The sequence below is a fragment of the Centruroides sculpturatus genome, unplaced genomic scaffold, assembly GCF_000671375.1.
Source record: "Centruroides sculpturatus isolate CEXI.00-Female unplaced genomic scaffold, Cexi_2.0 scaffold181, whole genome shotgun sequence".
In the NCBI taxonomy this organism is placed as follows: domain Eukaryota; kingdom Metazoa; phylum Arthropoda; class Arachnida; order Scorpiones; family Buthidae; genus Centruroides; species Centruroides sculpturatus.
In genome coordinates this window covers 615,962-635,573 of record NW_019384322.1, presented here as the reverse complement: position 1 = coordinate 635,573, position 19,612 = coordinate 615,962, and the positions used below count along the sequence as shown (strand labels likewise).

The following is a 19,612-nucleotide window of genomic DNA, read 5'->3' as shown; positions in this document are numbered from 1 at the left end:
ATAATAACATCTAATTTTGCAAGCAAGAAATGAAAATGTTAACAAGTGCTTTTGATTCATTTTACACTAATATAACTAACAAGAATATTTGTGTTTGCATTAATACCAATGAATAATATGCTAGAGACAAAAGTTTGCTGTGCACGGTGCCAGGGAACTTGATATTTCAAAAGAAGATTTATATAGAAATTTAATAATAATTGTCTAATAATACATATATTNTCAGTACAGATGTCATATTTGAATGATCCCTTGTAATTGAAGTAACAAAACTTAGTTAAATAATTAGAATCAATTAAACAAAATTAGGTAAAAGCTAATGCATTAACATATTTCATATCTGGATTAGAAAAATCCTTTTTTACACTAAAGTTAATGAATACTTAAAGAATAATTTTTAAATCCATCTATTTTCTTTCATATTTTATTACACAAATCCTTAGATATAGATACATTCCTTCCTTTCATTTATTTAGGAAATTAATCCATAATTGCAGGTTAAATATTTGAAATTCTCCAACCATTTTAAAAGGATAATCTCTATGATATTACAACAAATAGATGAATTCATATATATTAATTTTTACATAAATATATATTTGAATAGTTGCTCATAACATTAAAATTATTTGGTAATTAACAAATCAATTATTAAATTATTTTAAGAATAATGTAATTTGTGAGTAAATTACATACTTTACACAGACACTCAAAAATCAATACTAATGAATAACTGGAAATTCTAGAAAATGTTTTAACAATTAAATAAATTTACTAGAGGCTAAAAGTCTGTAATAATTACTGAAATGTAGGCTAGTAACACTGTGTTAGTATAAATGTTAAACACTAATTTATAAATTTAACTAGTGTTATCATAATGATACACTTCATAGACATTGAGATTTGTTTAATTGTTAAATAATAATTTTTAGAAATTTGTTTAGCACTTATTTATTTTTTCAGATATATTTAATTTAGTATAAAGACATTTTAAAATTTAAAGCCAGACATCTAACATTTTTCATGTTCTATTGTAGAGGATGAGTTTTTGATTTTTAAATAGTTTTATATGATGTTTTCTGCTATTTTAAGTTCAAAATGAACTAGTTACAGATATAATAACTTACTATAACAATAACTTTTTAAAACTACAAATAATTTTTTAATAGAAAGAATTTAAATATAAATTTATGGAAAATATAATCTGTTTTATAGATTGCTAAACTGTGATAAATGGAAAGTTGTTGTTAATTAATTATTAGTAGTTGTTAATTAAAATTAATTATCTCCATTAGGCTTCATTGGAATGCTTCTGAAAAAATTTCAATATTTTTAGTTTTAAAAATTATATTAGATCATAATGTAATATGTGTGACTTTAAAAACATAATGAAAAACATATTTAAATTATATAATTAATATATGTAAACACATACAATATATGATAGCATTCATAACCATATCATATGATAGCAAATCATATGATAACATTCAATACAATATGATAGTATTCAAAACAAAGTAATTTGGCTAGAAGTAGGTTGTTGAAATATCATCTTTATAAATAAATTAATTAATTTTAATTTAATTTAGAATATTCCGAAAGAAAAGGACATGTCCAAAGTGGGACTCGAACCTGAAACTCCTGCTTATCATATGGTTATGTTGTCATTTATGCAACCTGAACCTTCATCCAATCTTCATTTCCACAATTATTAATTAATATAGATATAAGCACAATGGTAAGTGACCAGTACGGTTTATTTCTAAATTAATCAAAGACTCTGGAAGTGAAGATTGGATGAAGATCCAGATAGGTTTGACAGTAAACATGAGTTGTGAGTACAAGTCTAGCTTTGGGCCAATTCTTTTCTTCCAGAGTTAATTAATTTAGTTATAATTCTTAAATTTATGATAAGATGGCAGCATAACCACCTACCTCTAGCTAAACTACTTTTCTTGAAATTATTAATTAGATTTAAAATAACTCAATAAAAAAAATCTAACAGATCATTTGGTTATTCTAATATCTAAACAAATATGTGTTGTTTTATGTAATATTTGATATATTTTTTATTTTATTTTAAGTACTACTTTTTATATAAATTATATTAAAAAATTTTTAAATAAAGTCCATTTATTGTATTTTGCTGTATTGCAGAAAAATTTTAAAACTTGTTTTATAACTCCTTTACATCATTACATATTTGTTTATAAATATAATAAATTTACAAAATTTGTTAATTATTATATCGTTTTATTAAATTAATTTAAAATTAAAATTAAATTAAATTAATTAATATATTTATATAATTTTCTCAAATATAAATAAGTTAAAGCTAATTCATTTTTATGAACAATCTTTCATCAATATAGCTTAGAATTAAAGAAAATAAATGATACAACACTGGCTTAAATCAACAAGTCAGTAAGATTGAATTGAGAGAAATTTAATATTTTTTAAAACAAATTCATCAGAATCAAAAATGATAAACAATGAAATTGTATCACAATTTGATGAATATAAAATATTTCAAAATTAAATGAATAATTTCCATGAATTTTTATCTCTTAAAATAGAAATAGTAATAAACTAAACATCATATATTTAAATTAGTTCATTAACAACTTAACCTCAAAATTATACATTTTTGAAGTTTGTTATAACTGGATTAATTTTGATAACATATATAATAAACTTGGTAGAATCATGTCAGCACTCGGAGTAACACTATAACTTACATTGGCACAACACTGCTGAAAGGTTGCCGACCCATCCTAAACTAAAGCTAATATGTTATATACTGGTGTATCTTTCAGTGGTATCTTTATCTGTAATCTGTATCTGTAAAGATTAAATTGTTGCCATTATCCTTTCATATTGTGTTTCTACTAAAGTGCAACTACTGTACTTAAATAAGCAAGAACTTGCTATGTGATCATTGATCAAATACTTTTGCATAATGATTTAGATAAAAAAAAATTATTTCAAACAGACAAATTTTTGAGAATCATCAGTACATCATCATTCTACTAACACCCCATCCTCTGTCACAATCTGTCACACAATTTTCACATATTCCCCTCCTCAGTACAGATGTCATATTTGAATGATCCCTTGTAATTGAAGTAACAAAACTTAGTTAAATAATTAGAATCAATTAAACAAAATTAGGTAAAAGCTAATGCATTAACATATTTCATATCTGGATTAGAAAAATCCTTTTTTACACTAAAGTTAATGAATACTTAAAGAATAATTTTTAAATCCATCTATTTTCTTTCATATTTTATTACACAAATCCTTAGATATAGATACATTCCTTCCTTTCATTTATTTAGGAAATTAATCCATAATTGCAGGTTAAATATTTGAAATTCTCCAACCATTTTAAAAGGATAATCTCTATGATATTACAACAAATAGATGAATTCTATTTTACTCTAATACTTTAATCTGTTGAAAATTCAGTGGGGTGTATAAATTGTCATAAAATTCAAGTAATACTCCAACTTTTCATATTTTATACAAAAACCTACTTTATTAAAGTCATAAAAGTAATAGGAGATTTTTTAAGATCAAAATTAAATACTTTTGGACTGGTTAAGTTTATCTTCAAAACATATTAAGATTTGGAAAGATTTTAATATGTTTCTCTATAATCTGAAAGATCTGGAAGGTACAGGAAGCTTTAAATAAACAGCACCAAAAGAATTAAGGAGAAAATAAAGCATAGAAAAGATTTATAAGAAAATAAACAAAGTGAAAAAACTACTGTTTTAATGTAAATTCTTTTAATTAGAATACAAATTAAAATTTATAAAAGATGGCTAATACTTTTGATATTGTGATGGCTAATACTTTTGAAATTGTGTTGAAATTGGGCTACTTATCTAAACCCACTGCTAGGGTTTGCTGACCCATAGTCTTTTTGTTCTAAAAGATTAGCAATAAAATCCTGCCCTTTATGACTTTTGCTTTGTGTAGTGTTGTCATATCCAAGCGTATGGACCACTTTTATTTAATTTCAACAGGTTATGGCCCAGATTACCCTTCAAAAATAGTGTGTTGGATAAGTCAAAAAATATATATTCTCAAATTGAGTGAACCTAACTTAGTGGCAATAGGAATTTCACTAAATCTCCCTATACTCACAGATGCTAATTTTTCAAACTGGAAATTCAGAGTGGACAGCATACTGGAAGAAAAAGGAGTTAAGGAATTAATTCTGATTAAGAAAAAAGAAGCACAAATAGAACCGAATGAAGACACAAATAGAACCGAAATAGAAATGTACTCACTTTTCTGAAAAGAGAAAAGTGAGTACATTTCTAGGGACACAAAGTCTAAAGCCACCATTGTCTAGTTCATTTCAGATAGATACCTGGAGTACATAAAAGATGCAAAATCTGCATTTTTTATGACAAATTCACTAAAAAACGTTTTTGAAAGAAAAAGTGTACTATCCAAGTTTATTAGACATCAACTATTAATTTGATATGGTGCCATCTAGGGTTTCTCCAAGGGAATCCTGGCTGTTTTTTAACCCGGGAAATTCTCATCCTGGGAAATCTCGCAAATTTCTTAAAAATTCACTTTCTTCTTATTTTGTGTTAAAGTTGAGGAAATTTTGCAAATAGAAAGTATAATTAACTCACAAACTGTCAGAATACATTTGTATTTATTAATTTTAAGCCTGCTTATTAGTTTTTTAAACTTTTGCTTATTATGGCATGTCACAGATTGTCAATAATCAATATATAGCCTATTTGTGACAGGACTCTGAAAATTCTTTACTTGTCAGAACCTGTAATATCTGGAATAATTGTGATTATGCTGTCTTTATTTTTAACCATATCCAGTAGCTTCAATAACTGCATTATGCCAGGTTGTGCAAATTGGGCAAGGATACAAATGAATACAAAGTGTGAAAGTATGAAGTTTTTCTTCATAAACCCAATTATTAAAGCCAAAGGAAGTGCCGAATTATCGGGCTATAAGTTCGATGCCACTATTAAAGCAGCTGAGGTAGACAAATTGAGAATACTAGACGGCAAAAGAAATACCATAATGCATCTCAAAAATGAACTAGAAATCTTCAGGTGAAAAAACACATAACATCCATCTTCTCTTAAATGCATTAAAGACGATTCCACCCACATCAATTGAATCAAAAATGGCATTCTCGGTAGCAGGACTTTTCTTTAGTAAAATAAGATTCAAATTGAGTGATCGGAGTAATGATCATGTTTGCTTTTTAAAATCTTATTATAAAAATTTACAATAATATTTTGTATTATGTTTTATTTAAATAAAGAAAATTACTTTCTAACTTAGAAGTTTAATCTAAGTTCATTTTTTTCTTTAAATTTTCAACTCAATTCAAAGTCATTTTTGATGTAAGCAGTTTCCAACAAACTTTAATATACATTTTCAATTTGTGAAAATTTCTACGTAACTCAAAAGTAATTTTTTATACATATTTTACACAGTATTATCAATATTATTATTTTGGAGGTTGCATGTTGTATTAAGTTACTTAAAAATGAAAAATAATTATATCATTCAATTTTAAGATTTATTTTATATCTTAAAAATAATTAATTATATCTTGGATTTCTTGGGATCCCAGAAAACAGTTCACTTTTTTCACGGAATCCCTGGACAAGCTAAAGACCGGGAAATTAGAAACTCTAGAGCCATCCTACTCATTATAACTATTAATTAAAAAATTAGATTTAACATATTTGTTAACTGTTAATTGAAATGAATAGCACTGTTAGAATATATTTGAAATTAATGTAAATTCTTATGTACTATATATATTATAGAAAAAATTCTCTCTTTAAAAGTTCTAAAGGACTGGATGACTGTGGTTTGCAATTATTATATTAACTTAACAAACAGTGAAGGAAACCCTTGAGGAAAATATTGAAATGAAGTGAAAATATTTTCCTCAAGTTTTATAACACTAAATTGAACGCATTGCAGAAAATCTCTGGATTTTTTAAATGAATTGAAAAATTAATAAATTAAACTATATCTAGTATATGTGGAAATAAATTACAGAAAAAATTTAAATGTCCACTATGAATTCTCATCAGATTGAAATATATCTATTTTTTAAAAAATATTAACTGTAATAAAATCATAACTATTTAAACTATCATTCCTGAAAGTATGTTGCTGTAGAAACATTTTTATTTGTTTTTTTTTTAAATTAGTTCTAAAATGGAATACTTTAAATAAGATTTTTTCATGAAAATGAACTATTATATTTCTAAAAGTTTTTGAGAATTTAGATCTTTCATAACTTTGTTAAATAAGATTTTATATCTTTGGAAATGTTAATTCTTGGCATTCTATTGCTGGTTTCATAATCTAAAACATAACTGTTTATTTAAGCTATCATATTCAGTAAAATGAAAAAAGATCCATCATTTAGATTGAAATTAAACTAAAGAAGTTATTTAGTAGTGTTATTTAATTCTATTTACATTAGTTGTCTATTAATATGTTTCCTTTTAAGATTATAGATGTATAAGTTGTATTTTATAAAAATCAGTATTTATAAGGTTAAAATTTCAAATTTAGAAATGGGATTATGAAATCCTGAATTATTAAATATAATTAGTAATTCAGGATCTTACAATTCCATTTCTAAATTTGAAATTAATATAATTAATAGTTTGAGATTTTATGTCTGTAGTTATTTAAATGTAATATATATTTCTAAATGAGGCATCAAAATTTTGAAATTCAACTTAAGTAATATAATTTTCTCATAACTTTAAAAACACAGTAAAATATAATGCAATAAGGGAATTTTTACATGAAATATATATTTTAGTAGAGAAAAAACATATCCCTCGGCACCGTGCACCCAGACCATCCAGTCCATATAGCACAGACAGCAATGTTAGTGCAGCAATTAGCCAACGTCCTCATCCAAAGCCTAGGAGAAAACAACATCCATCAGAAAATAAATCTAATGCAGGTAATTTTATTATAAAATATTTTCATGAGTCAAATTGAAATATAGAAGGTAAAATCTCATAAGTTAAAATTATATGGAACTTTTTTTTTTAAATTAAAACACAAAACAAATTGATAAATTAATACTTTGATAATTTTAGTTGAAACACTAAAGGTGATATTTATTTGAGTATTAAATAAAAATGAGTTTGTTTATCAAAGAATGAATATAGCTTCATTAATTTAAAATTATGTATTATTTTATACTGTATTTATTAAAAATCTTATTAACTTTTTAAATCTTAGTACAGATGTTAGCTGTTTATAATTAAAACTTCCTCTATTCAATGCCATTTTGGATGAAATCTAACTGATTTAAATAATTTAATTCTGAGAATATGTTTTTCAGAATGTGGATATACTGTAATACAATTTTGTAAAAAAATTAATTCCAATTTTAGATATAAGAAAAAGATCATCTTGCATCTACAGATGTTTATGCTCAGTCAATGGGTAATTAAAATTTTTCATCAGCTGTAATTTTATTAAGCATACAAAATTCCCATTTGGTAAATTTCCAATGCCAAAATGATGATAAAATAGGAACAGCTATTAAATAACATTAATCTATTAGGAAAAAAGTTACTCTATAGACTCTCTTGTTCCAATTTAATGTATGGTACTATGCTCAAATGTGCAAAGAGAGGAGAGATTCACTTTTTCTTTGTACTAAAATAATTTTTTTTTAAACACAGGTTGTCTTATATAGGTTCTAGAGTACATATCTTCCAAATTTGATTTCATTTCATTTATTAGAAAGCATTCCATACAGCAATGAATAGAGACAATTTAATAATAATTGTCTAATAATACATATATTTATATATGTCTGCAAAATAAATAAAATAATTTCAAGAATTTTTATTATCTGCATATTGTAACAGCATACAGAAACTGTTGTCATGGTATCTTTCAATAATGCTAATTAAAATGTAATTGAATTTTATTACTAACTTGAAAAACTTTGCTTTTATTATTATAAACTTTATTTAAATTTCTTGTTTCTAAAACTGACAATATTGAAAATGAAGATATCTTTTAGAGAAGTCTACAACAAAATAATAACTTACAGTTTATTAAAATAATGTACTATACATTTCGATATAATGGTTTATTAGGTTTTATTGAGTGACCAAGAGCATCATCTGAAATTAACAGAAGTAGAAATTCAAGATTTATGTAGCAAAATGAATACAATTGATTTTGGATGTTACCAGTTCAAATTTAATTTCAATCAGAAAATTTGAATCTAAGTGATTCTAAACATACTAAGCACCTGCCCAGTATATTTAGGAAAGCTGTCAATGAAGAAATGTTACAGGCAGAAATAAAAAAATTGTTGAATAATTGAGAACATGCAATAAATCTCAATGTATCATAAATAAGTATTGTTAAAATTCTTCAATGTCTTGAAATGATTGCAAAAAATGATGTTTTGTTTTAAGTTTTGTATGTATTAAGTGAAAAAAGAAATTTGATTGAATATCATAATATATTGCACTGTTGTGAAATTGTTAAAAAAAAAATATTTCATGTTTTGATCTAAAAAATACTAAATGAAACTTTCATTTGATGCAAAAAATTGCAATAACTCAAATTTTTGGGAAAATAATCAGGGTTTTAGTATCAAATCAGTAACTCAAGAATTGTGTTAATCAGAACTATAACTACCAGGATTTCCCTGTAATTATATTTATTTTATTCAACAATATTCATTTGCAGTTTTTTTTGTTTAAAATCATTAGTCATTGATTCAAGAAAGTTTTCATTTCTGCTATCCATTACTATAACATTTATTATATTTTGACTAACTGTCTACTGTACAGTGGGCACAAATATTTTGACATATCTTGTATATGATGTGTCAAAACTTTTACTATTTATATCTTATTGGGGGAAATAATAAGTTTTAAACAAGCCTGTAAATTTTAGTTATTTTCCATTGCTGAATCATCTTGTTTTGGTTTGTATTTTTGTACATTATTTAATTATTTATTATATTTAATTAATTTTTAAAATTAAATTTGTAATTAATTTAATACTTTAAATGTAATATTTATTGTTTTTATATATTTATTCAAGTACATTAATAATTGATGCAAAAAAAGTATATAAATAGCATATCTATTTTAATCATGTTATGAAGTATTTAGAAAAATTTTCCCATTTATCATCTTAATATGATCAATCACTAATTAATCAATCCAATTGCCAATCAAGCCAATTAATTGATTAAAATATTAAAAAGTCAATGATGAATTAAGATGATATTGAATTATATGGACATAATAAAAAAATCATAATTTTATTACATTTTCATGTCTTTAATTTTAAAATGGTAACAAATTAAGAGTAAATATATTTAATTTACAAATTAAATAAACAGATTAATGAATATATATTGTATCATGCAGGCCAATATGCATCTTCTATGTCCTCTCCACCTACATCAGATAGAACAGGAATTACAGGACCAATTGAGAGGTCTCAGTTCCAATCAGAAACCTCTCCACATATTCTTGCTATGCAAAATGGCAGTGGTGAGTAATATTTATTTATGTAATATTTTTAATTTGTTAAAATTTAATTAAATGAAACCATAAATGTTAATTATGGTAATATTTATCATAACATAAAAATAATTTAAAATGGGTGTTAACTATTTAAATAAGCACAGTGCAAGAAACTTAAAAACAAAGCTTTATCATCATGCATACATAATAATATAAGCCAAATACTATTCATGTTCAAAATAAAATCAAAAAATTACTAAATTTCCATATTCTAACATTTGAAAATCCAATGATATGATCATTTATAGCTATAATAACATTATAAAAACAAAACCTAATATTATGCATTAGCAAATATTTCAATCTTTATAACTCTAAAAAAAAACTGTATCCATCATCTCTATTACCAACTGCTTATATCAAAGAAAAAATCTACATTCTTCTCCTTAATAATCTTATCTAACAATAATTTTTCTGTAAACTTATAAGAATTGAAGCTTCACAAGATTGTAATATTTTCAAGTTTACATCTTTTTGCTTAACTTTCTTTTTTTTCACAACTCATAGAATTCATACTAATATGAACAACATAACAAAAGTTAGTTCTAGAGAATCATAAATATTACAAAAAGTATTCAGGTTTCTTTCTATACTTTTTAACTTCAAACACATTGATGATAAACATATATACAAAATCTTTACTAATCTAACACTCATTTCAATTATAAATGCCAGTAGTGAATTAATAGGAATTCTATTACTTAATAAAACTAAATTTTAAATTAATGATGAATTTTTTCAGCAAGCCTTTCTTCAAAGTCCATCAAAGACAAGTATTGTAATTTTGTATGGATAACCAGTGGTGACATATAACTCATGATAGTGTGTACCCCACAGAAAATTGCTAGAACAGAAATAAAACTTTTGCACAATTCCAGCATTGTATATTTCATGCCTCTGGAGCAGCTGCTGAAATATAACACTTAGTTGTATGCTAGGGTGACCAGATATTGACATAGTTAAAGTAGGACATTTGAAGTTTTATAATGTTTCCCAGTAGGACATTTGACAACCCAGCTTAAAACAATAAAAATCAGTAGTAAAAAAAACCACAAAACACTAAAAATTGATAATTAAATAATTTTAAATTGATATACTACTCTTGTTGTTTTAAATACTATTCTTTGTTGCAATTGTACCCATTATTTAATATAGAAATATGAAAAAAAAAAAAAGTTTATTGTTATTATTAATGACTACCTATTGGCCCAGAAGTAGTTATCTGTGAAAGTAGGACATTTCCGTTAGGCGATAGGATGTAGGACAAAAGGTTTAATTGTAGGACATGTCCTCCCACAGTAGGATGGGTGGTCACCTTATTGTATGCAGTTTAGAAAGTATCATCTCAAAGATTAAAACATTTTTATATTACATTTCATTGTAGATGTAATTATAAAATAAGTAAAAAAATATAGGAATACTAATACTCTTAAACTATATGTTTAGAAGATACAAATGCCTACCAAATGACAAAAATGTGTCATACTGAGGTTGCCAACTTTCTTGTACAAAAAAGAAGGACATTGTTATAAATGTTTCCATTGTACAATGTCTGAGCAAAGTAGTTTGTTATAAATATTTGTTGGATAATTGTAAATTTTAACACATTAAATAGACAATAAATAGGGTTTTAAAGTCAATGTTAGAATTATTATCAATTGTTGCAAATGCTACCCTAATTACGCCTCTAAATTTTATTTGCTTGTTTCATCTAATTAATAGTGTCTTCCTTTCAGGGGCGTGCTGTGACATTTGATGATAGGGAAGCTGTGTTTCTATAAAAAGCCGACTTCCAGGGGCAATCAGTTAATTCTTTCTTTAAATGTATTTTTAATAGATTATTTATCTGACGTACTTAATTAATAAATAAACAAGTTCAATATAATTACCTCTGTTATTAGTTTCAATAGGTTTCCTTTGCCCTCTAAATGCCAATTCTTGCTTTGATAAAAACATATAACATCTATATATTTAGATATAATATATCTATTAACCATAACTATTTCGTTATAATTTTCAATATTTATTTTATATTATTTACTAATGTTAAATTTTATTCTGCTTAGATTTCTAAATTGCTTCAAATACAGAAGAATCGACGATTTTTCGTGTCTTTTGCCAGCTAAATTGTCAAAGCCATTCTTATTCCACACACTAATTTCATTTGGAAATAGTAGGCAAGCCAACAAAGCAATTTTTGCATTTTTATGCATTTACAGAGCCATTTTATCATGAAAATGTCGAACAAATTTTTTTATTGAAGCGTTTATATTTAACTTAGGCATTGGCCTTGCTCTTTTAATAATGTTTTCATTTTTCATTATATAATCTCGAGCCAAAACTTTTTTAAAATAAATTTTCAATATCGCAATTACATTCCAAATCACTAGTCATGATATAAGGGCTAAAATTAAAAATAAAATTATAAAAACTTACTCGGTGAAACAAAATGTGTGGTGGATATACATACCTGGTACAAAACATTCTTCAATTATATGAATATACTTTTAAAGAAAATTATAATTAAATATAGCTTTGTAATGAAACGTACATAAAAATAACAAAATATTTTTTACTCTTTAAATCTTAACCACTTAGTCAAATAGCTCCCTACGAGTGGAATCAGAGATGGTCCTGCTAGGTGTGCGGTGTGTACATGCATGTGGGCTGCCAAATCCTGAGGATACCGATACCGGTCAATGTCAAATGTCAAAAGACGTGACAGGGTTCTTGTAAATTTTAAACATTTCTCATCATAGCTGTAAAAGTCTAAATATGTTAAACTTAATAGATTGTCCATCGTTTGTTTTCTAATTTGTTTTAGGACCAGGTGTTGTCCATGGAAATTTCCAAAATTTACAACTTTTCGGTCACTCTCATTGAACTGGAAAAATGTCTGTCTTTATTACATCTAATATTTCGAAGAAATCAGTCCCCACTGTACTCGGCTAGAGATTGGTTCAGTTAGGCTTTTGTTTAAGTAAAATTTTGGCTCTTTCGTCAGGGTTTTGTTTATGTCCCCAATTCCCTAATCGCTTAATTATATAACTACTTCTTAAGTAGAAATTAGTTTAAACCGGTTACTTTGTACTCGAATATTTGTAGTCTCGGGAAAAAGTGGAAAGACAAATTTTTATGACAAATGGATACATAAATTGTAAATTTAAGGAAAATAAATTCTAGAGCTTTTTCTGTACTTTGTGCATCTCTCTCATTCATTAAATTTAGTTGTAAATGATGATGCCAAAGTAACGGTTAATTTTTTAACATTATACAAGAATTGTACACTTTTTTTCTACATCCCCTTAAAGATGGGACATACGAAATCGTAATATCACTGGTTTAACATTGAAATCCATGAGTAATATAAAATCGGAGAGTGGAATAAATATATCAAATATTTTAATGGATTTTTTAAACTCCTGTTAACTATACGGAACTATCGTAAAAACATACCAGTAAATTCTTATTGGTTGGGTTAAGTTATAAATCTACTCATTATTCACGTAATCGGCCAAATATTTAGCGGTCAGGCGGCTAACAGCCTGGAACCAGTCACGGATAGAATTGGAAGCATTATATGTTTAGCATCAACCCAAGGTCGTAGGCTTCCACCGGCTAAACTGGGTGAGGTTGGTGCTCTGTAAAGCGCGTGCGCAAATCTGGCTTTTTGGAATCTGACAATACAGAGATTCCACTCCGCCACTAATATTTGAATATACAATAGCAATCTTTTTTTTTTTTTTCATGTGTAGTATAGAAAGTTGTAATAAGATACATAATGCGGTTATAATAAAATATTGTGCGATTATTTTCATATAATTAAAATTAATATGTATTTATTTTTTAGAAAATACAAGGGAAGCGGCGCTTCCACCGCTTCTAATGACGGCACGCCACTGCTTCCTTTTTCTGTTACTTTAATGAGTAATAAAACAAAGCTATTACTTTAAAATAAGAAAGTAAAATATTGAAACCTTGCTTGCCAACAATATTTCAGAGATAATAAAATAAAATTAAATAAAAACAAACAATTAAAATGTTACTCAAAAGGAGGGCATTGATGGAGGTGGATTGAAATGCATGCTATATTTGACACAGGGACAGAAACATGCACATGCACACACATACAAAAGCACAGCTCATGACTTTATTCAACTATCTTGACAAATAAGTAGTTGGGGGTGACTCATCCTAGAAGAATGGAACGGAGTGGGGTGAGTCACCTACTACATAATGCATAAAGAGTGCATCATAAATCTAACCTTTCAACATTTCATTGAAGTAGACCAGCCCCTTCTAGCTTCCATTGGAGGCAGATGGCTCTACCTGCTCTTTGCCATGGCTTCACCTTACCTGCTATAATCTTTAGCTTCAAATGTAATTTTTCATTTAAAATACTCAATAATTAAATCTGCTTTTACAAATCAATTTGTTTTTCTTTTGGAAATTATAAAGAATAGCTTGTATTGAACCTACAGACTCACCTTGTCTCTGGCTCCACATACTCTTCAACTCTAACTATGCTGCTACAACATTCCCACAATTGTCAAGTGGTGAATCTTTAATGTTCAAGTATTGAGAAATAGTATTAATAGAATTTATCTGCAGGTACAGCCTTTGTGAGAGAATCAGCTACCATTTCCTTTGTGTCAAGTTTCAATATTTTTATTTCGTTATTTATTATTTATAACATGCCACAGATCACATGGTGTTATACTGTACAGTACATCAATATATTTATTCCTAGCATGAAATTCACAGTTATTACTTAAGTTGATGGCACCTTTGTTGTTTTTCTTGATATCTTCAATCTGTTGATCTTTTGTTGCAGCAGATAAGGCCATATACACGTATTCTGTCTCATTTGTCAACCAAGTGATTGTTTGTTGATTTTTTTACTTTTCCAAGTTATTGCCCCTCCAGCAAGGATAAACAGGATGTCACTTGTAGATTTTTGATCAGTTGGGCATCCATCAGTCAGAGTCACAGAACCCTAACATTTTCATCTTTACAACAAATTAATTTTGTATTAAAAATGTCATGTAAATATCTCCTGACACATTTTGCTGCTGTCCAACAATTTCTAGGATAGGAGGATAGGAGCAATATTGGCAGAGTGCTTCTGCCACTTGAGTAAGTCAGGATGTGTACCATTATCTACATGTAGTAAATTTCTAATGGCAAACTTGTAAAGATAAGCTTCTGTCTTATTTTGTAAGTCCTTATCACGTGGAGACATTGACTTGCTTATTTTTCATTTAAGTCTAGTAGTGTAGCAACTGGTCTATAATCATATATATTAAACCTTTTAAGAATATTCTCAAAATAGTGACTTTGATCTAAAGTTGTAATGCCTCTTTTCTGTCTTAATTAATTAGTCACTGTTTTGATTAAACTGAATCATGCAGATGGAAATGTCTCATCCATCCAGAGAATATTCCATACTTTTACTGTTAATCTTGAACAGAATATGGAACTACAGCATAAAAGTATCTTATTCAGCCAGATCATTCTGCAGCAGCTGCTGAATTTGAGAGATAGTAATACATAATATTCTGAATAATTTTGTGGATATGGCAACAAGCTTATCCAATGTTTGTACAATGAACCAAACATTAGCACTTTTCATGGCATTTGGCATCCTGTCTTCTTTTAATTTTATTTCCATTGCTTCAGTCAGCTGTATGACAACAAGTTTTTGTCCTTTTCTGGGTTTCATTTCCAATGACCCAGTTTCTTCAAATTTTAGAATCACTTTTCATAAGCCATTCAGAGATTGGATCTCTTTAAAGGTCATTCAACAACTTAAATTTCTACAAAGCTTCTGGTACAGAATTTTTGTTTTTGTAAAACAATTTCACCAATAAAATATATTCTTCTAAACTTGATGTCATTTTGAACTAACTTCAATTTAAGAGAACTGTTAATGAAAGAGAGTTTAATGTAGAGATTGTTTAAATAATGCTACTTGATAAGAGGGATGATATGTTACATAAAATTTGTTTAGCTGGCCTTACATGCCATAAAATGATTTATAGAACTAATTTTTTGTGAATTTCCTTCCTATGATCTTATTAAGAGATACAGAAATGTTTGTGCAATCCTGTTAAGCAATTTTTGCTGCAAACTGCATAGAATACATGACCTTTTATTGTAGACATTCTGTACAACATGCATATGTAATAATTATAATAATATAACCACAGTCCTTTTAAATTTAATATTTATGATAAATGGTATTTATCAATGCTAACATTATTTGATTTTCAAATGTTAGGATATTAAATTTTAATTTTTTTAAGTGCTATTTTGAAATTATGGTTTTTATTATATATCCGAAGATGGATAGTAAGTTCAGAAATATTTAGGATGTTTTACTATTATTATATGCATATGGTATACTTTAATCAAATAATGTCTATGAAGATTTNATAATTATATCATTCAATTTTAAGATTTATTTTATATCTTAAAAATAATTAATTATATCTTGGATTTCTTGGGATCCCAGAAAACAGTTCACTTTTTTCACGGAATCCCTGGACAAGCTAAAGACCGGGAAATTAGAAACTCTAGAGCCATCCTACTCATTATAACTATTAATTAAAAAATTAGATTTAACATATTTGTTAACTGTTAATTGAAATGAATAGCACTGTTAGAATATATTTGAAATTAATGTAAATTCTTATGTACTATATATATTATAGAAAAAATTCTCTCTTTAAAAGTTCTAAAGGACTGGATGACTGTGGTTTGCAATTATTATATTAACTTAACAAACAGTGAAGGAAACCCTTGAGGAAAATATTGAAATGAAGTGAAAATATTTTCCTCAAGTTTTATAACACTAAATTGAACGCATTGCAGAAAATCTCTGGATTTTTTAAATGAATTGAAAAATTAATAAATTAAACTATATCTAGTATATGTGGAAATAAATTACAGAAAAAATTTAAATGTCCACTATGAATTCTCATCAGATTGAAATATATCTATTTTTTAAAAAATATTAACTGTAATAAAATCATAACTATTTAAACTATCATTCCTGAAAGTATGTTGCTGTAGAAACATTTTTATTTGTTTTTTTTTTAAATTAGTTCTAAAATGGAATACTTTAAATAAGATTTTTTCATGAAAATGAACTATTATATTTCTAAAAGTTTTTGAGAATTTAGATCTTTCATAACTTTGTTAAATAAGATTTTATATCTTTGGAAATGTTAATTCTTGGCATTCTATTGCTGGTTTCATAATCTAAAACATAACTGTTTATTTAAGCTATCATATTCAGTAAAATGAAAAAAGATCCATCATTTAGATTGAAATTAAACTAAAGAAGTTATTTAGTAGTGTTATTTAATTCTATTTACATTAGTTGTCTATTAATATGTTTCCTTTTAAGATTATAGATGTATAAGTTGTATTTTATAAAAATCAGTATTTATAAGGTTAAAATTTCAAATTTAGAAATGGGATTATGAAATCCTGAATTATTAAATATAATTAGTAATTCAGGATCTTACAATTCCATTTCTAAATTTGAAATTAATATAATTAATAGTTTGAGATTTTATGTCTGTAGTTATTTAAATGTAATATATATTTCTAAATGAGGCATCAAAATTTTGAAATTCAACTTAAGTAATATAATTTTCTCATAACTTTAAAAACACAGTAAAATATAATGCAATAAGGGAATTTTTACATGAAATATATATTTTAGTAGAGAAAAAACATATCCCTCGGCACCGTGCACCCAGACCATCCAGTCCATATAGCACAGACAGCAATGTTAGTGCAGCAATTAGCCAACGTCCTCATCCAAAGCCTAGGAGAAAACAACATCCATCAGAAAATAAATCTAATGCAGGTAATTTTATTATAAAATATTTTCATGAGTCAAATTGAAATATAGAAGGTAAAATCTCATAAGTTAAAATTATATGGAACTTTTTTTTTTAAATTAAAACACAAAACAAATTGATAAATTAATACTTTGATAATTTTAGTTGAAACACTAAAGGTGATATTTATTTGAGTATTAAATAAAAATGAGTTTGTTTATCAAAGAATGAATATAGCTTCATTAATTTAAAATTATGTATTATTTTATACTGTATTTATTAAAAATCTTATTAACTTTTTAAATCTTAGTACAGATGTTAGCTGTTTATAATTAAAACTTCCTCTATTCAATGCCATTTTGGATGAAATCTAACTGATTTAAATAATTTAATTCTGAGAATATGTTTTTCAGAATGTGGATATACTGTAATACAATTTTGTAAAAAAATTAATTCCAATTTTAGATATAAGAAAAAGATCATCTTGCATCTACAGATGTTTATGCTCAGTCAATGGGTAATTAAAATTTTTCATCAGCTGTAATTTTATTAAGCATACAAAATTCCCATTTGGTAAATTTCCAATGCCAAAATGATGATAAAATAGGAACAGCTATTAAATAACATTAATCTATTAGGAAAAAAGTTACTCTATAGACTCTCTTGTTCCAATTTAATGTATGGTACTATGCTCAAATGTGCAAAGAGAGGAGAGATTCACTTTTTCTTTGTACTAAAATAATTTTTTTTTAAACACAGGTTGTCTTATATAGGTTCTAGAGTACATATCTTCCAAATTTGATTTCATTTCATTTATTAGAAAGCATTCCATACAGCAATGAATAGAGACAATTTAATAATAATTGTCTAATAATACATATATTTATATATGTCTGCAAAATAAATAAAATAATTTCAAGAATTTTTATTATCTGCATATTGTAACAGCATACAGAAACTGTTGTCATGGTATCTTTCAATAATGCTAATTAAAATGTAATTGAATTTTATTACTAACTTGAAAAACTTTGCTTTTATTATTATAAACTTTATTTAAATTTCTTGTTTCTAAAACTGACAATATTGAAAATGAAGATATCTTTTAGAGAAGTCTACAACAAAATAATAACTTACAGTTTATTAAAATAATGTACTATACATTTCGATATAATGGTTTATTAGGTTTTATTGAGTGACCAAGAGCATCATCTGAAATTAACAGAAGTAGAAATTCAAGATTTATGTAGCAAAATGAATACAATTGATTTTGGATGTTACCAGTTCAAATTTAATTTCAATCAGAAAATTTGAATCTAAGTGATTCTAAACATACTAAGCACCTGCCCAGTATATTTAGGAAAGCTGTCAATGAAGAAATGTTACAGGCAGAAATAAAAAAATTGTTGAATAATTGAGAACATGCAATAAATCTCAATGTATCATAAATAAGTATTGTTAAAATTCTTCAATGTCTTGAAATGATTGCAAAAAATGATGTTTTGTTTTAAGTTTTGTATGTATTAAGTGAAAAAAGAAATTTGATTGAATATCATAATATATTGCACTGTTGTGAAATTGTTAAAAAAAAAATATTTCATGTTTTGATCTAAAAAATACTAAATGAAACTTTCATTTGATGCAAAAAATTGCAATAACTCAAATTTTTGGGAAAATAATCAGGGTTTTAGTATCAAATCAGTAACTCAAGAATTGTGTTAATCAGAACTATAACTACCAGGATTTCCCTGTAATTATATTTATTTTATTCAACAATATTCATTTGCAGTTTTTTTTGTTTAAAATCATTAGTCATTGATTCAAGAAAGTTTTCATTTCTGCTATCCATTACTATAACATTTATTATATTTTGACTAACTGTCTACTGTACAGTGGGCACAAATATTTTGACATATCTTGTATATGATGTGTCAAAACTTTTACTATTTATATCTTATTGGGGGAAATAATAAGTTTTAAACAAGCCTGTAAATTTTAGTTATTTTCCATTGCTGAATCATCTTGTTTTGGTTTGTATTTTTGTACATTATTTAATTATTTATTATATTTAATTAATTTTTAAAATTAAATTTGTAATTAATTTAATACTTTAAATGTAATATTTATTGTTTTATTGAAGGCCTACCTGGTTAC

General features: G+C 26.0%; 1 protein-coding gene across 1 annotated transcript in view; it reads left to right on the top strand.

The window, feature by feature from the left end:
* Window positions 1-19,612, top strand: part of LOC111625838 (roundabout homolog 1-like) — a 160,254-nt gene that overhangs the window by 121,990 nt on the left and 18,652 nt on the right. The window contains 2 exon segments of the mRNA XM_023369082.1: window positions 6,851-6,997; window positions 9,450-9,575. Coding sequence (XP_023224850.1) covers window positions 6,851-6,997; window positions 9,450-9,575 — 273 coding nt within the window.